Genomic DNA, 23,511 nt, shown 5'->3' on the forward strand with positions numbered 1-23,511 from the left:
AATGGGAGGAGTGCGGAATAAAGTACGGAATGCCGACGAAACAGTTGTTGATACGAAGGCTAACGTGCATTTCTCCTGACAGCGCCGTCATAGCGCTTGGCAGCGAGATGTCCGGTGGCATTGAGGATGTCCGTGCCGAAGACATTGTCGCTATTAACTCCGAATCTGGTGTCAGGTACGCAAGTTGATAACCGGTTTTGTATCCTGTCTTTCGAACCGGTTTGGTTCGTTAGGTATTTTGAGTCGGAAATCAAACCGAACCGAATTTAGGAAAGCCTTTGGAATTGAAGTTGAAACCGATGTACCATTGTGGGTTTTGGTTTGGTTATAATTGGGTTTGATTATTTCAATTTTAGAAAAAATTATAACCATTCAATTTTATATTAACGAGAATAATTCCACCGGTTTGGATTTGTCGGATTGATACTGCTTTTGTGAAATATATGGCTCTGTTTCTTGGTTGTTGAACGGGGAGCAAAATAGGGTCACAAACCTGGTTTACATTTGGTTAAGTCCGGTTTGTCAATAATTTTCTCTTATACCGATATTTTCAGGATCAAAACCGCAATAGGACGAGGAGGGTACGTGAAGGATATATATGTTCGAGGAATGACGATGAATACGATGAAATACGTATTCTGGATGACTGGCAATTACGGTTCTCATCCAGACGAGCATTACGATCCGGAGGCTTTACCGGTGATTGAAAACATCAATTACCAAGACATGGTAGCCGAGAATGTTACAATGCCGGCTCAATTATCCGGTATACCGGGAGATCAATTTTCCGGCATCTGCATTTCAAATGTTACAATCGGTTTAGCCACTAAACCGAAGAAGGTGCTTTGGAACTGCACGGACGTTTCGGGTTTCGCGAGCGGCGTGACTCCGCCGCCGTGCGAGCTGTTGCCGGAAAAGCAGCCCGGAACGATGATTCCGTGCAATTTTCCGGCGGAAGTTATCCCGATCGATGAGGTCAAGCTTCAGCGTTGCTACAGCAGGAGGAAGAATGTGTGAGGAACGTTTTCTTGAAATCGGTTTCTTGGGTTACAAGAAATGTTCTTTTACCAAACCAATACTTAGAAAACACGCAGACGTGAATATAAATTTATAATTATCTCAAGAATTAGGGAAGTGTGTGCGTATTTTTCGTGTATTTGCATATTTCCTTATGTTTTGGTGTTTATATGTATGTGTTAATCTCTGTCATGAAATTCTTTTTATTTTTCTGAACCATTTTAAACGAACCATGATTTAGAATCAATCTCTATGACAATTTACATTGAACAAAAGGTTTTTTTTTATAAAAAAATCTTAAATCTGTTTTTTAAACACTGGATTAATTAAAAAAAATTCATTGAATTTAAAATTAAGCGATTGTGTTAAGGATATGCGTTATTAAAGAATCAATGAAACCATTGAATCGTAAAACTTACTTTTCATCCTCAATTAGTACGCATTTAAGATAGGTAAACGAACTTTTTATCCTTAATTAGTATATAATAGGTATTTAGGAAACAATTAATGCTTTGTTGCTAGGGGTAGGAAACGAATTATTAGCGTAACTTTCGGCTATTAACATCTACAGAGTAAACAATGTGTTTATAAATAAAGTCTTATTTCATAATTTGAAAATTTTATATGGGATTAATAAATAAATGTGCTTTGGTCATACTATTTTAATCGTAGAGCAAAATGCTATTTAACCATTTTTCATCTAATCTAATCGGAAGGAGAAGTTTGGTGTCACATCTTGGTAATAACGATGATCAATGGAGGGTAAATTTGGAATAAGAGATTGAAACCTTTTCACTGAAAAACGAAAACAAGAACGAGTCAGGTCTCGTTCCCCGTATCATAGATTCTCTCTGATCAAATAATCCAAAATCTCCCTTTTTTTCCTGGAAAATTTTGCAGTTGTTTTGCCAAGCAAGCAAAGGGCAGGCAACGCATTATACCGTTTGCCGAAGCACCAGAGCTGGGCGGCCGCCCGTGGTGAATTACCACGACATGATCACGGAGAAGAAATGAAACGGAGAGAGAGGAGATGAGGCGGGTTTTCCGGTGGGAGGAGATGCAGAGGATAGGGTTGGGGATAATGGAATTGACGGAGGGGTTTAGGTTTCCGGCGGAGATATGCCGGAGAATGGAGGGGATTGATGGGTCGCAGGGACAGGTGAGGAAATTGTTTCATAGAATGGTTAGAAGCAGGATTGAGATTCTTGAGGCACTTGACCAGGCTGGGAAGACAACTGCACTGTAATTTTTTTGTTTGTTCTTTTTTATTTTTTTCATGGGGATCTCTTTTTTACTGGTGTGCAAAAATGTAATTATTTTTTAATCTTTTGTTAGATTAAGAGGGTACAAAAAAATGTAATCTTTTTTCATAATGGGGTTTTGGGTGTTCTCATGGTTAGCCTAATGTATAATTTACCATGTTGCCTTGTGTGTTTAAAGCTGGGAGGAACTCTACTGTACCTGCACTGTAAATTTTGTTCTTTTTCATGGGGAATTTTTTTTAACTAGTGTAAAAAAATGTGATATTTTTTCATTTTTTTGTTAGTTTAAAAAGGGTACAGGGTTATCTTGAAGTATAAATTATACTGTATAATTGACAACGAGTAAAGTATAAATTATACTGAAACCGCAAATCTCTACTGTCAGTGTGCCTTGATGAATCTCTTCTTCTGTGGCTTCTGTCTCTCTTTCCGCAAGCCCGGCTTGCTTTTCTGGGCAGGATTGTTTCCGGAAGCTTCCTTGTAATTCCGGAAGTTTCTTTTACTGCCGTGTTTAGGTCTTTTTCCAGTTCCATTATCAGCAGAAACGGAAGAGTGAGCTAATGGTCTCTTCTTCTGCCATTTGCTCTTCTTCTGTTCTGCAACAGCAGCATCCTCTGAAGATTCGTCGCGCTTTCTCTTCTGCGGCCTGTCAACCAATACGTATATGTATGCAAGCATATGTGTGATTTCCCATGGGATTATGTAAAAAGAAGTTAAAAGAAGTATGTTCTAAAGATCTTACATTCTGGATGAGTCGTCGGCTTTTGTCTGTGCATTGTCGTCAGCCTCTTCTTTGGCATTTGATTTCCCAGAGCGGTGAAGAATATATATATATATATATATGTATATATTGAATCAAATACTGAAAAAAATACTTACCTAGAGAAGATGGTGCCGCAGTCGCATCGATACTCTTTGGTACCGCAGGTCTTGGAGTGGGCTTTCCAATCAGATTGAACGGCGTAACGCTTAGAGCATTTCTCGCACTTCCACTTCTTCTCGCCGTGTTTGCGGTAATAATGCTTCTTGATGCCGGTGAGGTCTCCGAGGGCACGTGAGGGGTCGTGGTGAACGCACGTGGGCTCCGGACACAGATACACTTTCCTCTTCACTTCCTTGTTCGATTTCTGGTTTACCTTAAAGTCAGAACTGACCTCTGTCCCTAAACCAGTGAACATATCTACAAGAGATTGAAGCAACTCAGCTGAGCATGATGCCAAAGCCTTGATGTTTTTAGTTGATGTCTTCTTCGAGTAACGATTTTCACTTTCAAGCTCTGATGTATTATCTTCACCCGGACAGGTTTTTGCCTCACCCGGGTTTATCTTGGGCCTAAGCTTACTTTTGTTTTGATTTACAAGCCTCTGAACAAGGCAAAAAAAATAAAAAACAATAAACGAGACCTCCCGATAGTCCTTATGCATGAAAAATTTAGGCAAAGAGTCAGCCACTTTGCTAGTGCAAACCACTATGATGTAAAATAAGCCTAGACAAAGAGGTAACTCACCTGTAAGGAGAGGGTAATGGCTTCATTCATGAAAGGGTACTTATTGATAAATTTCACCAAAAGTTTAGCTAAAGATCCAAAGTTTTGGGCTACATCAACAGGATAGTTGCAAAAGGCAGGTAACAATTCCATGAGCTCATGAGAACAGGCCTGCAACTTCTTTCTGTGAGCTGAAAAAACAAGCACAAAAGAATTAATCCTAGTATATATTTTACGAGACAATCAACTTTATGACCTTTACGATAACCATTTCACTGGGCGGAGGAAAGCTAGAAGTTGAAGATGCAAATTCAAATCTGTGAAGCATTTCAAACCCAGATATACAAGAACGGAGAAGATGGACACAATCTACTCCTTTTAATCAAGCTTTTAGGCAATCTATGTTAGTAAAAATGAAGAGCACCGAATGTATATTTAAAAAAAGAAAAGGAAAGGAAAATTTATGATGGAAGAAAGCACCTTTCCTAGAAGTTTGCAGAATGGATTTTGAAAGAGGAACAATATGCTCAATATAATACCCGAGCGATGCTCCAACAATATATCTTTTTAAGATGGGGATTAACCAGCTATTTGTACAAGAACGATTATCAGCACAAATAGAGATAGGCAGAAGTTCTAATATTTTCTCTGGCCCCATTGCAACCACTGCAGACCCAATGCAATGCTGAAGCTGTAGATCAAGTCAAATATAGCATCAATCAGAATTCAGAGACATGATGCAAAATTTCTAAATATAGGTCTTACCCTTTCTGTCCAAACTTTAATACATACAAAAATTAAACTGAGGAAAAGAGAAATGAGAGAATTGAATGAAGACCTACATGTTTTAAGCTACAAGCATCCCCTGTAGCACTCGTCATCAAGCTGGCGAGTTTAAGTACTATATTCCTCATAAGGACATACGAAAGCTCCCCTGCAAAATCGAAGATTCAAACGAACACTTCTTTAATGTTGAGTTATTCACTCACGCTGACTTTAGTTACATGGTTGGGTATATGAAAATTTGTCTGCCAATAATGAATAATGCTCAAAGACTAGCTAAGGTGATAAGGCTGCAAAAACATAGAAACAGAGTGAACATTACCTACCAAGTTTATCGATCAAAATAGCTGTTACATCTAAAATGCGCTCATTTGGAATTGCATCACATGAATCCAGGATACTCTCAAAGACAGCACATACAGATTTTGTTGCACCAATTTTGTTGCCATCTGCAACATTTTCTTCACCTTCAAATGGCAGACATCCCTCAACAATATCTTTATCTACATGGCGATTGATCAGGTCTTTTAATACATCCAAGGCTTGAGATGCAGTGTCATCATTCGAAGTAAGAAGACCTAAAGCACAGGAAATAAAAGGTTAGAAAATATCAAAATAGATGAAATAAAAGCAAAATCCAAGCCACCAGGAAGAATAAAAATACAGTAGATAGTGAATATTGAGGAAGATGAGAGATATACCTGCCAAATCACCAAAAACTAGTGGAAGCTTCTTCAGGCACAATTTGGAATCCACCAAGTGGAGTTTCTCCAAAGCACTTCTTAAAAGGATGGTCGCTTGCACGACAGTGTCTGAGGGATTCTTGTCGTGTGAAGATAAATAACCAGTGAGTGAAGTTATGATGCTCTCTATCTCAGGGACACTAATCTCATCTCTTGAATTCGCAAAGAAAACCTCCATGGCTTTGAGGATTTGCCTCGTTAGCAGTGAAAACTGAGAAGCCATAAGATTGCATAGTTCTGAAAAAGCTCTTGACCTAAGTTTGGAAGAGATAAATGGAATTGCAACACCGAGCACATTTAACACATAGACAGCCTCTGCGTTTTGGGTTTTCAATGACAAATCAACCTTAGAACCTTCATCGATCCTTGAAGAGCTTAATTCGGCTAGAACAGGTTTATACTCTTTGAATGAGGCGTACACTGTATTACTTGCCTCCTTGATAACAGTAGATGATTGCAGAGAGCCGAGTATCTTCTCCAGACACTCTTGGGCACATCTTCTGACCTAAAACAAACGCAATACATTCGACCAATATTAGATTTTTATCACACTATCATTTCTTGCAACCATGAAACATGGTCAGATATCCAAAACAACCCACAAAATTTCACTAAAGCTATTTCCTTAACAAACAAATAGCTTGAATGTCTCCTATCACAGTTGATTTCTTCAAGAATCACAGGAAAGGGAAGACTTTAATCGAATTTAATTATATAACTTGAAATTGCAGAAGATATGAAGAAAGTTTACCTTAAAGTCAGAACTGACCTCTGTCCCTAAACCAGTGAACATATCTACAAGAGATTGAAGCAACTCAGCTGAGCATGATGCCAAAGCCTTGATGTTTTTAGTTGATGTCTTCTTCGAGTAACGATTTTCACTTTCAAGCTCTGATGTATTATCTTCACCCGGACAGGTTTTTGCCTCACCCGGGTTTATCTTGGGCCTAAGCTTACTTTTGTTTTGATTTACAAGCCTCTGAACAAGGCAAAAAAAATAAAAAACAATAAACGAGACCTCCCGATAGTCCTTATGCATGAAAAATTTAGGCAAAGAGTCAGCCACTTTGCTAGTGCAAACCACTATGATGTAAAATAAGCCTAGACAAAGAGGTAACTCACCTGTAAGGAGAGGGTAATGGCTTCATTCATGAAAGGGTACTTATTGATAAATTTCACCAAAAGTTTAGCTAAAGATCCAAAGTTTTGGGCTACATCAACAGGATAGTTGCAAAAGGCAGGTAACAATTCCATGAGCTCATGAGAACAGGCCTGCAACTTCTTTCTGTGAGCTGAAAAAACAAGCACAAAAGAATTAATCCTAGTATATATTTTACGAGACAATCAACTTTATGACCTTTACGATAACCATTTCACTGGGCGGAGGAAAGCTAGAAGTTGAAGATGCAAATTCAAATCTGTGAAGCATTTCAAACCCAGATATACAAGAACGGAGAAGATGGACACAATCTACTCCTTTTAATCAAGCTTTTAGGCAATCTATGTTAGTAAAAATGAAGAGCACCGAATGTATATTTAAAAAAAGAAAAGGAAAGGAAAATTTATGATGGAAGAAAGCACCTTTCCTAGAAGTTTGCAGAATGGATTTTGAAAGAGGAACAATATGCTCAATATAATACCCGAGCGATGCTCCAACAATATATCTTTTTAAGATGGGGATTAACCAGCTATTTGTACAAGAACGATTATCAGCACAAATAGAGATAGGCAGAAGTTCTAATATTTTCTCTGGCCCCATTGCAACCACTGCAGACCCAATGCAATGCTGAAGCTGTAGATCAAGTCAAATATAGCATCAATCAGAATTCAGAGACATGATGCAAAATTTCTAAATATAGGTCTTACCCTTTCTGTCCAAACTTTAATACATACAAAAATTAAACTGAGGAAAAGAGAAATGAGAGAATTGAATGAAGACCTACATGTTTTAAGCTACAAGCATCCCCTGTAGCACTCGTCATCAAGCTGGCGAGTTTAAGTACTATATTCCTCATAAGGACATACGAAAGCTCCCCTGCAAAATCGAAGATTCAAACGAACACTTCTTTAATGTTGAGTTATTCACTCACGCTGACTTTAGTTACATGGTTGGGTATATGAAAATTTGTCTGCCAATAATGAATAATGCTCAAAGACTAGCTAAGGTGATAAGGCTGCAAAAACATAGAAACAGAGTGAACATTACCTACCAAGTTTATCGATCAAAATAGCTGTTACATCTAAAATGCGCTCATTTGGAATTGCATCACATGAATCCAGGATACTCTCAAAGACAGCACATACAGATTTTGTTGCACCAATTTTGTTGCCATCTGCAACATTTTCTTCACCTTCAAATGGCAGACATCCCTCAACAATATCTTTATCTACATGGCGATTGATCAGGTCTTTTAATACATCCAAGGCTTGAGATGCAGTGTCATCATTCGAAGTAAGAAGACCTAAAGCACAGGAAATAAAAGGTTAGAAAATATCAAAATAGATGAAATAAAAGCAAAATCCAAGCCACCAGGAAGAATAAAAATACAGTAGATAGTGAATATTGAGGAAGATGAGAGATATACCTGCCAAATCACCAAAAACTAGTGGAAGCTTCTTCAGGCACAATTTGGAATCCACCAAGTGGAGTTTCTCCAAAGCACTTCTTAAAAGGATGGTCGCTTGCACGACAGTGTCTGAGGGATTCTTGTCGTGTGAAGATAAATAACCAGTGAGTGAAGTTATGATGCTCTCTATCTCAGGGACACTAATCTCATCTCTTGAATTCGCAAAGAAAACCTCCATGGCTTTGAGGATTTGCCTCGTTAGCAGTGAAAACTGAGAAGCCATAAGATTGCATAGTTCTGAAAAAGCTCTTGACCTAAGTTTGGAAGAGATAAATGGAATTGCAACACCGAGCACATTTAACACATAGACAGCCTCTGCGTTTTGGGTTTTCAATGACAAATCAACCTTAGAACCTTCATCGATCCTTGAAGAGCTTAATTCGGCTAGAACAGGTTTATACTCTTTGAATGAGGCGTACACTGTATTACTTGCCTCCTTGATAACAGTAGATGATTGCAGAGAGCCGAGTATCTTCTCCAGACACTCTTGGGCACATCTTCTGACCTAAAACAAACGCAATACATTCGACCAATATTAGATTTTTATCACACTATCATTTCTTGCAACCATGAAACATGGTCAGATATCCAAAACAACCCACAAAATTTCACTTTATCACTTATAAGTAGTTATTATAGCAAAAGAAAAACGGCTCCATAACTCCTCTGTAACCTCAAAACTAGATCTACTGACGGTTTTCCAGTAGCAATGTCACCGTGATCATAGGATTGAACTGAAGGTAAGATTTTTCTTTTTCATCTAAAAAGTTGCAGAGATATAAACCCAACACTTCAATGAAAAAAAAATCGAAAAAAAATCGCAATGACGAAAACAGCTAGGCTATGGGCAGTTGTGATGTATCAATCTAATACAAAATCGCTTAACAGAGAAGTAATACCTTGGGCCGCTTATCAACGGCGAATTTGAGAAGAGAAGCAAAACCTAAATCAAGACTTTCCCAATCATCCAAATTACAGAAGCCAATTAGCAACGTCCCGATACATTTCACACCACCTCTCAAGCTCGCCACACCTAACTTCTCTTCGTCTCTATCAATAAGGCTCACCAGTACTGTCACAGCTTCTCGGGCCTTTTCCGTTGAAATCTCCCCGGAAGGAACCAGAGGGACAACTATGGACAGAAAGGTAAGCAGAGCAGAAACCGCCACAGGATCCGTCGCCGGTGAGTTCACGGTGGAATCCGCGGAGGATATCGCGGCAGCGAAGTACGCCGGAGGCGTCGAAGGCAGAGACTCTGCGACTAGGATAGAGCGCATTGCGGCGGCGGTGGCGACGAGGTGGCCGTGCTGCGCGGCGGAGGATTTGGCGTAACGGTCCATGAGCTGTTGGCAGATGTCTGTATCTCCATCTTTGATCGTGAGTTCGTCGTTTTCTTCGGCTCTCTTTTGCTGACCTGCTTCCGCAGCCGCCATGATCGCGCGAGCTCCGGTGGTTTTTCTAGGGTTTAAGAAAGAGAAGAAGATGAAATTGGACAACTAAATAAGTAATAACGGTTGAGCAAACCGGGGTCATAACGGTCCGATTTTGCTATTGCAAGAAAATTCGATTTCGGATTTTCAGTGTTTTATATGGAATATAATATTCAAGAGCCCATATCTACAACGGACATTACCTTGGCCCATTAAGAAAGAAATGTACTTTTGGGCCAAATTTGACGGAGCCGATATTTTTCATCGGTAAAAAAAAAAAAGATGATTTAGAAAAAATGTTGATAGTAGTAAAATAAATCGATATATTATTTGAGTAATTCTGTGATCGTACAAATACATATATCACTAGGGTCTCGTGATTCATCAGAAAACGAGCGATCTAAACCATAATTTTTCCAGTTCGTTAAAAAACGAGCCTAACGAAGTAGAGTTCATTGAACACGTAAGTCTGGCTCGGCGATCTGGCGAACTGTTCAATGAGTTGATATTTTATATTAATTTTTTTCATATCATTTATATGATATTATAAATATACTAATTATTATGATGGTGATAATTGAAAATATTAAATGATATTGGTGTTTTATTAAATTTTTATGTATTTAATTAAATTTATAATTATATTTAAAATAAATATAATAAAAAATATTATGTATCATTGCCTCAACGAACCGACTCATTCAGATCGGAAAACTGGCGAGCGGTTTGAATCGAGGTTTTTCTGGCTCGTTAGAAAATGAGGCTAACGAGTTGAGCCCAAAACAATCCGAACCAAATGAGCTGAACCTAAAATGATCCGAACTGTCTCGTTTGACACCCCTATATATCACGTCGAATTCAACAGAGTCACACACCATTTCATCAATCTTTTATATTAAGCAATATATGACTACATAATTTATTATTATTTTTTATGTTTTATTATTTTGCTTTAATTTTTATTATTTATTTTAATAAGATATGGTGCATGACGTGGGGTGCCACGCTATTGTCAAGTAAAAAAAATTAACGGTGTTAATTACCGTTTTGGAGAAGTGTGGGATTTGGCAAAATTTGAATAGTTTGTTTTTTATATATAGTAACTTCATATTATTTTATAGAAATCGAAAAATTCAGTATTTAATTTGAGAATTTGGGTAAAGTTGAGTGTTAATCTCCCTCAACCATATAATTATAGAAATTACAATATAATATTTGTTTATTTTTCATTCAATATGACATTTTGTGATTCAAACAATACCGATTTGGTTCTGTTAAATGATTAATTATAATTTAAATTTATTATAATTTATCACGCTACGATTAATTTACAATATGAAATTCAAAAACTTATTTATCTATGTAATGCCTAAATAGTTTATTAATGGGCAATGGAATTTTCAATTTTGTGCGTATGTGGTTTTCAATGGTATCTAATTTATAAAATCTTGTTGAGTAGGACACAATATTGTTTGTAGAAATAACTTTTTCGTTTTTTTCAATTAAATTAACTTCAGTCCTCAACATTTTTTGCGAATGGTTAAAAGAGAATATGTAGAGTAAGTTGAATATTGTTTACTTAATAATATTTAATGTTCATTTATAAAATGTGATATTTTTTTGGAAAACTAAAAATAACTAATCTTTTTTTAATTCTTTTAATACCTTAATTTTTTCCCCTTTCATTCTAATACTAAGCTTTGAAAATTTTGAAATTAATTCTCACTCTTTGTTTGGTGTATTTGTCGCCCATTCTTTTTTATTAGTAGTTTACTTTTTGGGCAAGAATGATTAATCCTTAAAATAAACGGCTAATCGCCTTGGAGACGATCGTATATATCAGAGAATTTAAATTTATTTCCCCTCCCTCTCCCTCATTCTCTCTCTCTCGCACCATGTCAATGCCATTTTCCTTTGGGAGTCGCAAGGACCGACGGGTCTCTGACCCAGATGGATTCGCGGAGAGCTTCTCTTCGTTGCCGGTAACAGACTGGTCCGGCTCGGCCGAGGAGTTCCTCGAAATGACGATCGATTTGCGACTCGGGGATTCCTTCGTGCTACGCAACGTGGAGCCCGCAGTCGCCGTCGAAGTTTCCGGCTCAGAGCCGCAGATCACTTCTGGCTCCGCTTTCGGATCACGATCGAGATCTCAGAGCACACCGCCGAGCCTCCGGCTCAGAGAGCTCAAGGCGGTGGCCATGGCGAAGCAATTCTCCGATGATCTTACTGCGAGGCTGAAGGAGATCTCATGGCGAGGATGCGGTCACTCGACTCGTTCGGCGCCGGAGACCGTTTCTTACGGCGGCGGAATTATCAACTCGGCTGTTTTCTCTCGGTCGTTGAGTAAGCGACCAACGAAGACTCATCATAGTGGATCCCCGACGGAGAGAGCGATCCGCGGTTTGAGATTCATCAGCAGCAAGGAGAATGGCATCATCATCGACGCCTGGGAGGAAGTCCAAAGAAAATTCGATGAACTTTCCACAGACGGTTATCTTCACCGCAGTGAATTTGCTCGATGCATAGGTTCGACATTATTTTCACGTTCTCTTTTTCAGATTCCATTGGAATTCCCAGCGATGGTGAAAGGTATCTATTGATTGATTTATGTTCTGTTGTTGAAAGGGATGGAAAACTCGAAAGAGTTTGCAGAGGAGTTGTTCGATGCATTGTGCAGGAGAAGACAGTCAATGATCGCCAAAATCAGTCGAGATGAACTCTATGAGTTTTGGTCTCAGATCACGAACGAGAGCTTCGATTCTCGGCTGCAAATCTTCTTCGACATGTATTTGCTATTCATTAATTCAAATTCAAACTGTAGCATACTGATTTCTTTAGGTTTCTTTCACCAACAGAAGGCATTTGAAATGGTAAAAGGACAAGGAAAGTGACAGCGTAGTTGCTTAAGATAAAGGCATAAACGTTTCCATATGGTCAAGTCTACTTTAATTAAAGAAAAAGGATCAAGTAGTTTTGGTTTCTGTTTTGGTATTACATCTACACCATGGTTTGAAGAAACTATGCATGAAAACCAGTTAGGGGATTTCCTCGTCGGTTAAAATGAATTTTCTACATCTTTTTCACATCTTCATCGTGTGTGCAAATGTTTCTTTTTACCATCTGCAAATGACTATTAGATTCTCAGATTGTAACTAATAAATTGATTTCCTTTCACTTTTAGTTTTAATATTGTGTGATTTGACGTTCAATGTTGCAGGTTGAACACGAATGGAGATGGTAGAATCACAGAGAATGAAGTAAAAGAGGTGATTGAGGCTCTCCTTCCCTTTTGTTGTTCATCTCTAGGAAGTTGGATTAAAGTTACGCTCTGCATTGACTTAATAGTTTAAACATGCACGCCGATATTACAGTTTCATGAGTTAATTTTATGCACGACAATCCAATGCATATAAATCTTTCCCATTTAAGCAGCTGTTTAACTAATGAATTTTCTGAACTGACAAGTACGCCATTATCTTTTCATTTATAGTATATTCTATCTTGGGTTGTTTATAAGTTAGTCTTCCCAAATTGCAGTTTATTTATATACCCTTGGCAGCTACTTGGCGATCTTGAATGATTCTCTTTCATGAATTCTATTAACTAGCCCAGTTTATTTAGAGAATCTAGTTGCAATTTTTTTATTTATATGTCATGTTTACCTTATTCGTATGTATATAAAGTTGCATTGACCTTCTAGCAGCTTGCTTAGTACTACCTACCAACCGTATTGTTTATGAATTTTGTTTTCTCAGTCAACGAATGGTTTCTTCTTGAATTTTAAAGTAAAAGATTCTCCCTGAATTAAATTATGGTGTATGTTTTGCTTTGAAATTGTCAAAACATAGATAATTATGATAAGTGCCTCGGCAAGTAATCTATCGAGGCTGAGAGAACGAGCAGAAGAATATGCCGCCTTGATCATGGAAGAGTTAGCCTCTGATGAGCTCCCGTACATAGAGGTAGTCCATTCTTTTCATCTCAAGCCCCTTAATGTGAAAGGCCTTACATACAACATGTTCAATATACATACTATTAGGTTGCATTTATGCGCCTGCGTGTGCGCTCCCACATATTAGGGTCTTTGCAGTTTCCTTCATATTTCATGCCAGCGACCAGTTATTGCTTGTTGGACGTTCACTAACTGATGACAAAGTCAAGTCACATATCTTTATCAGATTTTTCCCTTTCACTTCTCTGATAAGGACACACGATCAAATCTTTGAACAAATTGTTTAGTCATGTTTTCTGACCTCAAAGCGAGAACTGGAAAGGGGCAAAAGAAGAAACCAATGAGCTTTTTTAAGCTAAGTGGTACCCCAAGTCATCTCCATAATAGAGGGATTTCAGGTCAAGCTCCGTGTGGAACCAATAGAAGAAAGTTAAAGAAGAAACAGGCAACTAGAGATCCATATAAGGAGCTTTAATTAATCTGGCTATCTTTTCTTTACTTAGGTTAGGCGTGTTCAAACTGATGGTATCATCACTCTGTTAATAGCTCGTGGATATATCTGCATTTCTTTTGAACTGAATTTTGACATCGACATGTTTTGGGTGTTAGGACATTAAGTGAGCACTAAAACAGTCGAACAAAGTGTTTAATTCTAAGGTACTCAAGGGAAAGCCTTTTACAGCTTTTGTTGCTAGACTTTGATTTGGGAATGTGAATGAGCTATATGATAAGAACAAACAAATAGTAGCATTAACTGTCAATTCAGTTTGGTTAATGTTCTGATTATGTTTTTTGCACGGTCTGCTATAATGCAGGTAAGGCAACTAGAGATACTATTACTAGAAAAAGATATCTCTCATAGCTACAGTCAATCATTCCGCACAAGCCGGGCCTTAAGCCAGAACCTACCGGACGTAAGATGGAAAATTCCTGTGAGGAGAATGAGCAGAAACTTGCTTTACTCTTTGCGAGAGAATTGGAGGAGGATTTGGGTTTTATCATTGTGGTTTGTCATCATGGCCGGGTTATTCACGTGGAAATGTTTTCAGTATAAGAAGAAAGATGCATATCATGTGATGGGTTGCTGCCTCCTCATGGCAAAGGGTGCAGCTGAGACACTGAAGTTCAATATGGCCTTTATCCTTTTGCCCGTCTGCAGGAATACCATCACTTATCTCAGGTCCACAGCTTTGTCCAACTTCGTACCTTTCAACGATAACATCAATTTTCACAAGGTTAGAACCATCTCCATTCCTCCTTTATTTTCCTTTTTCTTTTCTAGGATTTAGTAATGACGACGTGACTGAAAGATCCGAAATTATGGACAAGCAATATCAGATTGGAATATTGAATTACGTCCCAAACTACCCTGATTGTGACGGCCTTGGCGATTTTGTTTGATTACAGATTATCTCTTTGGCCATAATGCTTGGAGTGATTCTACACGTTTCAAACCACCTTGTTTGCGATTTCCCAAGGATTCTAAGATCATCTGAAGATGATTACCGACGCTATCTGATTCATTACTTTGGATCAACCAGGCCCACATACGTTGACTTGGTCAAAGGTCCCGTGGGAGTCACTGGACTTCTAATGGTTATCTGTATGATAATTGCCTTCACTTTAGCTAGTCGAAGATGCAGGCGAAACCTCACCAGGTTGCCAAAGCCATTTGATAAACTAACAGGCTTTAATGCCTTCTGGTATTCACATCACCTACTTATAATTGTTTACGTGTTGCTAATCGTCCATGGTGTTTTCATCTATCTCGTGCAGAAATGGTACCTCAAGACGGTATAACTTCTCTAGCTCTTTGGCTTACATATGGTTATTATTTCATTGAAAACTAATTGGTTGGAAACGAGTAACAGGTTATGTCTGTGTTCAGACATGGATGTACCTTGCTGTGCCATGTATCCTGTACTCTGGGGAAAGGGTCTTGAGGTTCTTCCGTTCCAGGCTTTACACCGTCCAAATCCACAAGGTCATTGTTACATTTCGAATGCAATCTATATAGGAAGTCACATTGTACATCATCCCAATAAATAATTCATTTTACATTTATCTATCTCTCGAAAAAAGATATCCTTACATCAGCCCAATGGTACCATTTCAGGTCGCCATTTATCCGGGAGATGTTGTAGCGTTGCATATGTCAAAGCCTCCTTCTTTTCATCATAAGAGTGGACAATTTATGTTCGTTCAGTGCCCTGCCGTATCTCTGTTTGAATGGTGAGTTTTCTGTGACAAGTTTTGGATGATATCAAAAGGATTTCACAGTTGGATTATCATTATTACCCTGTTGTAGTTTCTGAAAATGCAATTCGCAAAATATTATTTGATTTTGAAGAAATGGCGTGAAAAATGTAAGCGTTCGAATTAAAATCCCTGCTCCAGGCATCCATTTTCTATAACTTCTGCTCCGGGGGACGACTACCTCAGCATTCACATTCGTCAACTTGGAGACTGGACAAAAGGGCTCAAAAAGGTATTCTCAGAGGCATGTGTGGCTCATGAACCAGGAAAAAGCGGGCTTCTCCGGATGGAAGGTTCAACCAACAAAAGGTGCATCAAACTTAAAACCCATATAGAAACACTGCATAACTTTTGCATTTCCGGGTTATATTACACATATGTAGTTGACGTCTTGTAATAGTTTGCCTGAGCTCCTGATAGATGGACCATACGGCGCCCCAGCACAAGACTACTGCAAATATGATGTGTTGTTACTCATCGGACTCGGAATTGGCGCCACCCCTTTCATCAGTGTCTTGAGAGATTTGCTCAATAACATTGTTAGACAACAAGAACAAGCTGTGAATAAAATTCCCAAGCAGCAAAAGAAGAAGCCGGAGACCAACAAGGCGTACTTCTACTGGGTTACACGAGAGCAAGGCTCGTTCGATTGGTTCAGAAACGAGATGAACGAAATCGCTGACCTTGACCAAATGGTAAAAACACTAATCCTCTACTCCTGACAGATGCTTAAAAAAAAATACTCACACCAGTCTTTGTTGTAACAAAAGGATGTCACTGAGATGCACAACTACTTGACTAGTTTCTATGAGGAAGGCGAGGCTCAATCCAATCTTATCACCATGATCCAATCTCTGAACTATGCCAAGAACGGCGTCGACATCCTTTCTGGAACCAAGGCAAGATCCTCTTCCCGTTTTATTCCTCACGACTCACGAGATTTGAAAGGATAAGATCGAATTACGTTTTCGTTTTTGAATATCACTTTTAAGGTAAAATACTTGATGACCATAGCAATAAAAGGTCAGTTTTCGCGTCTAATTAGGTACGGACTCATTTCGGGAGGCCGAAATGGAAGAAGGTTCTAACAAAGATAAGCGACGATCGCACTAGCGCCGCAAGAATAGGTAAATACAATACTAAACAAAAGAATCGATCAACGGTTTGCCGTATTTGTTGTTTCCTCTCTGGAAATGGTGTAATGTGTTCATGGCAGGAGTGTTCTACTGCGGAGTACCAGCCTTGGCCAATGAACTCTCCCAACTCTGCCATGAGTTTAACCAAAAGGGCTCTTCCAAGTTCGAGTTCCACAAGGAACAGTTCTAAAGAAGGATATTCATATTCACTCAGTCAAAATATCCAGGTAACATCCACCCAAAACTACTCTCTTGCTCATATATCTTTCTTCCAATGTACAGTCACTGAACGATCATATCAAATTCTTGTACTCCATTGTTGCATCGTTTTCGTTTTCATCAGGAACCTTTTTGAATTGGGCCAAATTTTGCTTACATTCCTGGAGGTTAGATGCCAAAACAAACATGAAGAAATGTAAAAGACTTCGTATTCTTTACCTTGGGGGTAGTATATATACTATTGGGGAATATCTAGCTGTATTATGCCTATATGGCAACTTCCATATTGCATTCGACATTTCTATTTGTATAGCTAGGTTAAGATGTTAGTCTTGGTCAATACATAAACGCAGACATGTACGTATGAATAGAACAGAGAAGATTTCTTGGAGATAACGGCTCAAACCGTGTCATGGTATCAGAGCCCGACACCTTACTCTTCGATTTACGCTTCTGATCTATGTCTTCCGACACCGACACCGACAACACGACCCCGAATCTGACCCCGATTCCGACTCCGATTCCGATTCCGACAATGAATCAACAGACAGCGACCGATGCAACCGTCGTAGTTCAACGTCGCATGATTTCTTCTTCTCCGAACGTCACTGGCAGAGGTCGTGGTACCTATGCTCACGCGAATGCTGCACAGGTCACGCATTCTTCTAACTCTGTGTCAGTTCCTGTCTTAGAGGGTGATAAGAACATCATCAGTGGCATATCTTCAGAACAGTGGCAGACCTTGATGGCTATGATCAATGCCAACAACGTAGGCACGACTGAGACATTATCCGGTAAGAACTCTGTTGTCTCTTGGATCCTTGACTCCGGTTGTTCTCAACATATGACAGGGACTTTGTCTGCTTTAACTGCTGTGACTACAATGTCTCCATGCTCAGTAACGTTGCCGGATGGCAGACAAGTTTTCGCGGTTCATTCAGGATATGTTTCGTTGTCTGGCACTCTTCGTCTGTCCAATGTCTTCTATGTTCCGGGCCTCCATTGCAACCTGATATCCATCTCTCAGTTGTTGGCGGAATCTGGTTGTTTTATCACTTTCGCTCATAACTTCTGTGTGATTCAAGACCGTATTACTAGGATGGTGATTGGAGCGGGTGAACAACGAGCAGGACTGTATTACTTTCGGGGATCAGAAACCGTGGCCGCAACTCGAGTTTCGGCAGTGCAGTCCTTTGATTTGTGGCACAAACGATTGGGTCATCCGTCATCTAAAGTCCTGGCAAAGATTTCTGATTTTGTTTTTTCCGATAGTTGTTCTGAGAATAAAGCTTGTGATGTTTGCTTCCGAGCGAAACAGACTCGAGATTCTTTTCCGATGAGTATGAGTAAAGCTTCGGCAATTTTTGAGTTAATTCACTGTGATTTATGGGGTCCGTATCGAAAAGCTTCTCACTCAGGTGCCAAATATTTTCTGACTATTGTGGACGATTTTTCCCGAGGAACCTGGATATATCTGTTGACTAGTAAAAGTGAAGCTCAACGACATCTCCGAAACTTTATGACAATGGTAGAAAGGCAATTCGGTGCACTTGTCAAAATAGTTCGATCGGATAATGGCTTGGAATTCATCAGTCTTCGTAACTACTTCTCAGAAAAGGGAATTGTGCATGAAACTTCGTGTGTCGGAACGCCACAACAAAACGGTCGAGTTGAGCGTAAGCATCGTCACATCCTAAATGTTGCTCGCGCCTTACTTTTTCAAGCGAATCTTCCCGTTGATTTTTGGGGTGAAAGCGTGCTTACGGCTGCATATCTTATCAACCGAACACCGTCTTTTGTTCTTGATGGAAAGACGCCTTATGAGCTCATACATGGTCATCCGCCAAAATATGATCATCTTCGTATTTTCGGAAGCCTATGTTATGTTCATAACCAGAATCGTGGAGGGGATAAATTTGCATCGCGGAGTTCTCGATGTATCTTCGTTGGTTACCCTTTGGGACAGAAAGGTTGGCGGGTCTACAATCTCGAAACCAAATCTTTCCTTGTATCTCGTGATATTGTCTTTGTTGAAGATGAATTCCCTTATCATGAGTCTGCTCCGCCGCGTTCAGATTCTTCGTCTATTCCTCCACCTACCAGTGCTTGGGTTTTCGATGACGAGCATGCCTCTTCACAACCTCTACCATTTGCTCCGACGCCGTTAGCTGAAACATCGTCTTCGGCCTCTATTGACTCGAGCACTGGCTCACCCATGCTCATATCTCCGGCCAGGGGGGGCTCAACTCCTGATGTTCCTATTACCCCTCGATCTCTTTCTGCAGATTCCATCACGTATGATCGCCTTTCCCCGCTGCACCGACAATTCATAGCTGCTGTCACCACAAACCGAGAACCCAGATCATACAATGAAGCTGCTCAAGATGCTCGATGGCGCCAGGCCATGAGGGATGAAATTGACGCTCTTGAGTCGAACAAAACCTGGACGCTTGAGACATTGCCGCCTACCAAACGTGCGATTGGCTGCAAATGGATTTTCCGAATAAAGTACAGATCTGATGGTACAGTGGAGCGTTACAAAGCCCGCCTTGTTATTCTTGGAAACAAGCAAACCGAAGGTATTGATTACGAGGAAACTTTTGCTCCGGTTGCCAAAATGGTTACGGTTCGAACGTTTCTTGCTGTAGCTGCTGCTCGTAATTGGCCGGTTCACCAAATGGACGTCCACAACGCGTTTCTACATGGTGATTTGAGGGATGAGGTCTATATGAAGCTTCCCCCGGGTTTTTCTCCGTCCAATCCGAACCAAGTGTGCCGTTTACATAAGTCTCTATACGGCCTAAAACAGGCCCCTCGTTGCTGGTTCGCGAAACTTGGCTCGGCATTGCGCGACTATGGCTTCATCCAGTCACAGTCCGATCACTCGTTGTTCGTATTCCATCAAGGGCAGACTCGGATCCATGTGTTAGTATATGTCGACGATCTTCTGCTCACCAGCAACTCCTCCTCGGCTCTGGATAATTTTAAATGTTATCTCAGTTCTTGTTTTCGTATGAAGGACCTGGGACTGCTTAAATATTTCCTTGGCCTTGAAGTTGCTCGAAGCTCACATGGTATTTCCTTGTGCCAACGGAAATATGTGCTCGATATCTTGGCCGAAACCGGATTACTTGGTGCTAAGCCAGCTGCGTTTCCTCTCGAGCAAAATCATCGTCTTGCTATCTCGACTAGTGTTGTTCTTGCCGACCCTGAACCATACCGTCGCCTAGTAGGTCGTCTGCTATACTTACTTGCTACACGGCCCGACATCACTTACTCGGTTCATGTCTTGTCACAGTTTATGCAGCAACCACGCACCGATCATTGGGACGCTGCCCTTCGAGTAGTTCGGTACTTGAAACGCAATCCGGGACAAGGCATTTTGCTGCGCTCTGACTCTGATCTACGTCTCTATGGCTGGTGTGATTCGGATTGGGCAGGCTGCCCAAGCTCGCGGAAATCGCTCTCAGGGTGGCTCGTCCAACTCGGCAATTCTCCAGTCTCTTGGCGGTCGAAGAAGCAACATACAGTCTCTCTATCGTCTGCTGAGGCTGAGTATCGGGCTATGGCCGCTGCTACTTGTGAATTGTTGTGGTTAAAAGGCCTTCTTCATTCCCTTGGTGTTTCACATTCCGACCCAATGCTGCTCCATTGTGATAGCCAAGCCGCTTTACACATTGCTGCAAATGACGCATTTCATGATCGCACCAAGCACATTGAAGTCGACTGTCACTTCCTCCGTCACCATGTGAGCTGCAAAACAGTTGTCACACGACACGTTCCAAGCTCTCTCCAACTTGCGGACATCTTCACGAAGGCTCTCGGCAAAAAGGAGTTCGACACGTTTTTGTCCAAGTTGGGCATATATGACATATACGCTCCAACTTGAGGGGGGGTATTGGGGAATATCTAGCTGTATTATGCCTATATGGCAACTTCCATATTGCATTCGACATTTCTATTTGTATAGCTAGGTTAAGATGTTAGTCTTGGTCAATACATAAACGCAGACATGTACGTATGAATAGAACAGAGAAGATTTCTTGGAGATAACGGCTCAAACCGTGTCATATACACTTGGTAAATAGAAAAAATTTACCCTCATCATCTTTTATTAACTCCGAGAAATAAAAAAAAATGCTGACTACATTACTAACTCAGCAATGAAAAGGGGCTTTCCATGTGGGATTGGTACAAATGAAAAATGGGCATCTTGAAACCCCCCCCCTAAAAACTTTATAAATCTTTCATCAATGTTTCGAGAAACAAGCCAGAAACATCATCGCAGGTGGTTTTATTTGGATTTCTTTTGCTGGTCTAAAACCCTAGCTCCGGCGATCTTAACAACAGGTTCGTCTTTTGGCCGTATAAGCTTTAGCTCGGGGTGAACCTTGAGGTCTCCCATCACTATCTTTTGCCCCACGTCCAATTCACTCAGATCTACATCTATATATGGAGGGATAATCTCCGCCGGGCAGAGGAACTTGACCGTTCTTTTGATCGTATTCAGATACGCTCCTAAAAAATGATTTCATACAAAAAAGTATAATAATCAAAATGAAAAACCGAGCAGAAAGATTCAAGAACCCGATGCTACAATCCGTAGAACTAGGTTGGAAAACAAACCACGTTTATTTTTCCTTCATGTCATTTCAAGAAAGGGAAAGAAGCTCAAATCTATAATGGCATAATGAGAAAACACTAGTTACTGACATATTTTCTGTAGTAAGGAATACTTTGCCACAAAATTTGCATAGATAGCTCTAAAAGGATACAAAACATGAAAAAAATATAGAACAAATATCTTGGCCACTGACCTTTCCTTAATCCAGGAGATACATCTTCTCCTCTGAACACGAGAGGGATGTCGACCTTCAACAAAGCACCAGGCTGTGCTCTAATGAACGTCAGGTTCAATGGAGCATCTGTTCGCGCACTCAAATGAAGCTGTTACATCTCATGGCCAGAAACGTCTCCGATATGTTAAAAACCCATAAACACAATCAGGATCCATACCCATTAACCCAAACATCATTCCTCAAATCAAGAAACAGAAATAAGTAAAAGATTTGGTTTTTGATTCAAGGAAAAGGTAAGAGACCGCAACAATTTGAGAGCAGATGACACAATGCATTATACAGTACCATACTTTCCCATCATATGGATCATATTAAACCAAAATTGAAATGAGGGTTTTGGGTATATTACAAATATATATGTACCTACAGAAACGATTCATCAATGCCAAGACTAGTCCACAACCATTTCCTAACTAGATCAAAATAATGCATTGCTAGTCGGGGAGTGTCCTGAACGAGTTCACAAGCAAATGCGACATGGGAAAAAGGAAGAAAAAGCAAAGACTTTACCAGTCTAGGCAAAGCCTGGACTTTCTCGATGACGTCATCGGAGCCAAATTCTGGTCGGACCTCGAAATCAAAGAGCCTGGACAGGAAGAAGGACCGACCCAGATGAGTAACCAGTTTCCTGATCTGATTGGTCTGAACGGACACAAGCCTCTTGTTCCCGCCATTCTGCCCGTCCTCCTGCTCGAAAATTATGGAAGGGACCCGACCCGCTTTCCGCTCCTTGGCGGCGATGCTCTTGCCGGAGGCAGACCGAGGTACGGCCAAGATCGTCTCGGCGAACTTCGGGTCCGGTCGCGGAAACCCGGGGAGATAGCTTAATTCCGATACTTCGTTCTGCTCGATAACCGCCGCGGTCTCCGCCGGAGAGTATAACCGGAGGCTTTCTAGGGATTTTGGCAGTGCCGTTGCACGACGGAGCAACATCGCTTACCACTACCAGAGAGAGAGGGCTTTACTTTACATGCTGAAGAAATGCGGGGGTTTTCTTCTGAACGTAAACAAGCGACGCCGTTTGAATCTGAAATGGGCCTAAATGAAGCCTTTAACCTGATATATTTGGGCCTAATTATAGGCCCATTAGTGTGTCCATAAGTGATTCGGCCATTATTCATGTGGAGCATGGAAAATGGTATCCAACGCATATTCCTTTCGATATGTTCTTTTAACCTGAGGCCTACCCGCTAAATGTCTAAACTACCCTCAACATATACCAAAAACTCCTTTTTTTATACCGTACCGAACCATCAGATTCGGTTCAGTTTTGTTTTAGATTTTGAATCCGCTATTCGGTTTCATGGTTAGTTTCGCAATCATATCAAGAGATAAATTTAAACCGCTTCGACATGGTTTAATAAATCATTTATTTCAGGCATATGGAATACCATAGAATCTAATAAACCGGTACACCCTAAAGGGTGGGATGGTATTGGTAAGGGCAAAAGCGTCAGACAAAAATGATTGCATTGCCGTCAAGATCTCCTCCGCGGTTTACTATTTAGTCTCTGCTTTAGAACAAAAAGAAACTACTCTCCAGCAACAATCAGCTCTGCTCTTCTTCCTTTCCTCTCCCAACATAAAGAGGTCCCTCTCTCTCTCAATAATATCATTTTCTTGGTATATGATTTTTTCCACTTTTTTGAAAGAAAATCGTTATTGAAATTACTTTTTCCTAACTTATTGGTTGATTTTTGTCGTCTTCATTTTTTTTTAACTTCTAAATGTATTAACATGT

At 40.1% G+C, this 23,511-nt stretch overlaps 5 protein-coding genes across 5 annotated transcripts in view; 2 read left to right on the forward strand and 3 right to left on the reverse strand.

Moving 5' to 3' along the window:
* Nucleotides 1-1,236, forward strand: part of LOC104806999 (probable polygalacturonase) — a gene marked incomplete at its 5' end in the record, with an annotated part of 3,244 nt that extends 2,008 nt beyond the window's left edge. The window contains 2 exons of the mRNA XM_010532113.1: nucleotides 23-175; nucleotides 555-1,236. Coding sequence (XP_010530415.1) covers nucleotides 23-175; nucleotides 555-1,017 — 616 coding nt within the window. The remainder of the gene's footprint in view (nucleotides 1-22; nucleotides 176-554) is intronic.
* A 1,918-nt stretch (nucleotides 1,237-3,154) lies between these two features.
* On the reverse strand, nucleotides 3,155-5,817 carry LOC104807000 (RRP12-like protein). The gene is made up of 6 exons (XM_019201645.1): nucleotides 5,250-5,817; nucleotides 4,875-5,126; nucleotides 4,608-4,699; nucleotides 4,246-4,456; nucleotides 3,787-3,956; nucleotides 3,155-3,643 (listed from the first exon to the last, which is right to left on the reverse strand). Exons 1-6 carry the CDS (start codon nucleotides 5,512-5,514, stop codon nucleotides 3,155-3,157), a joined length of 1,479 nt encoding a protein of 492 aa, XP_019057190.1. The 5' UTR covers nucleotides 5,515-5,817.
* Nucleotides 5,818-5,944: 127 nt separating this feature from the next.
* LOC104806422 (RRP12-like protein) lies at nucleotides 5,945-9,412 on the reverse strand. The gene is made up of 7 exons (XM_010531320.2): nucleotides 8,818-9,412; nucleotides 7,877-8,423; nucleotides 7,502-7,753; nucleotides 7,235-7,326; nucleotides 6,873-7,083; nucleotides 6,414-6,583; nucleotides 5,945-6,270 (listed from the first exon to the last, which is right to left on the reverse strand). Exons 1-7 carry the CDS (start codon nucleotides 9,349-9,351, stop codon nucleotides 5,998-6,000), a joined length of 2,079 nt encoding a protein of 692 aa, XP_010529622.1. The 5' UTR covers nucleotides 9,352-9,412; the 3' UTR covers nucleotides 5,945-5,997.
* Nucleotides 9,413-11,243: 1,831 nt separating this feature from the next.
* LOC104806425 (probable respiratory burst oxidase homolog protein I) lies at nucleotides 11,244-17,302 on the forward strand. Its single transcript, XM_010531322.1, has 14 exons — nucleotides 11,244-11,874; nucleotides 11,974-12,133; nucleotides 12,566-12,614; nucleotides 13,197-13,310; nucleotides 14,116-14,535; nucleotides 14,708-15,094; nucleotides 15,189-15,284; nucleotides 15,417-15,532; nucleotides 15,698-15,865; nucleotides 15,957-16,251; nucleotides 16,327-16,455; nucleotides 16,602-16,683; nucleotides 16,773-16,919; nucleotides 17,036-17,302. Exons 1-13 carry the CDS (start codon nucleotides 11,244-11,246, stop codon nucleotides 16,880-16,882), a joined length of 2,757 nt encoding a protein of 918 aa, XP_010529624.1. The 3' UTR covers nucleotides 16,883-16,919; nucleotides 17,036-17,302.
* A 3,630-nt stretch (nucleotides 17,303-20,932) lies between these two features.
* On the reverse strand, nucleotides 20,933-22,758 carry LOC104806423 (50S ribosomal protein L25-like). The gene is made up of 3 exons (XM_010531321.1): nucleotides 22,281-22,758; nucleotides 21,729-21,858; nucleotides 20,933-21,429 (listed from the first exon to the last, which is right to left on the reverse strand). Exons 1-3 carry the CDS (start codon nucleotides 22,701-22,703, stop codon nucleotides 21,206-21,208), a joined length of 777 nt encoding a protein of 258 aa, XP_010529623.1. The 5' UTR covers nucleotides 22,704-22,758; the 3' UTR covers nucleotides 20,933-21,205.
* Nucleotides 22,759-23,511: the final 753 nt, after the last annotated feature.

The sequence above is a fragment of the Tarenaya hassleriana genome, unplaced genomic scaffold (assembly GCF_000463585.1).
Source record: "Tarenaya hassleriana unplaced genomic scaffold, ASM46358v1 Cleome12, whole genome shotgun sequence".
NCBI classification, from domain to species: domain Eukaryota; kingdom Viridiplantae; phylum Streptophyta; class Magnoliopsida; order Brassicales; family Cleomaceae; genus Tarenaya; species Tarenaya hassleriana.

What these genes read in the sequence shown, in the direction of transcription:
- LOC104807000 (XM_019201645.1), bottom strand. Translation starts at nt 5,514, where the DNA reads ATGGCTTCTCAGTTTTCACTGCTAACGAGGCAAATCCTCAAAGCCATG. An exon ending in AGTTTTTGGTGATTTGGCAG is followed by an intron (nt 5,127 to 5,249) that starts GTATATCTCTCA and finishes CCTGTGCTTTAG; the next exon opens with GTCTTCTTACTTCGAATGAT. An exon ending in TCTGCAAACTTCTAGGAAAG is followed by an intron (nt 3,957 to 4,245) that starts GTGCTTTCTTCC and finishes TTGTTTTTTCAG; the next exon opens with CTCACAGAAAGAAGTTGCAG.
- LOC104806422 (XM_010531320.2), bottom strand. Translation starts at nt 9,351, where the DNA reads ATGGCGGCTGCGGAAGCAGGTCAGCAAAAGAGAGCCGAAGAAAACGAC. An exon ending in ATGCTTGTAGCTTAAAACAT is followed by an intron (nt 7,084 to 7,234) that starts GTAGGTCTTCAT and finishes CTTGATCTACAG; the next exon opens with CTTCAGCATTGCATTGGGTC. An exon ending in TCTGCAAACTTCTAGGAAAG is followed by an intron (nt 6,584 to 6,872) that starts GTGCTTTCTTCC and finishes TTGTTTTTTCAG; the next exon opens with CTCACAGAAAGAAGTTGCAG.
- LOC104806425 (XM_010531322.1), top strand. Translation starts at nt 11,244, where the DNA reads ATGTCAATGCCATTTTCCTTTGGGAGTCGCAAGGACCGACGGGTCTCT. An exon ending in CTGCAAATCTTCTTCGACAT is followed by an intron (nt 12,134 to 12,565) that starts GTATTTGCTATT and finishes TCAATGTTGCAG; the next exon opens with GTTGAACACGAATGGAGATG. An exon ending in GAAGGTTCAACCAACAAAAG is followed by an intron (nt 15,866 to 15,956) that starts GTGCATCAAACT and finishes GTCTTGTAATAG; the next exon opens with TTTGCCTGAGCTCCTGATAG.
- LOC104806423 (XM_010531321.1), bottom strand. Translation starts at nt 22,703, where the DNA reads ATGTTGCTCCGTCGTGCAACGGCACTGCCAAAATCCCTAGAAAGCCTC. An exon ending in TCCAGGCTTTGCCTAGACTG is followed by an intron (nt 21,859 to 22,280) that starts GTAAAGTCTTTG and finishes GAGATGTAACAG; the next exon opens with CTTCATTTGAGTGCGCGAAC. An exon ending in ATCTCCTGGATTAAGGAAAG is followed by an intron (nt 21,430 to 21,728) that starts GTCAGTGGCCAA and finishes ATCATTTTTTAG; the next exon opens with GAGCGTATCTGAATACGATC.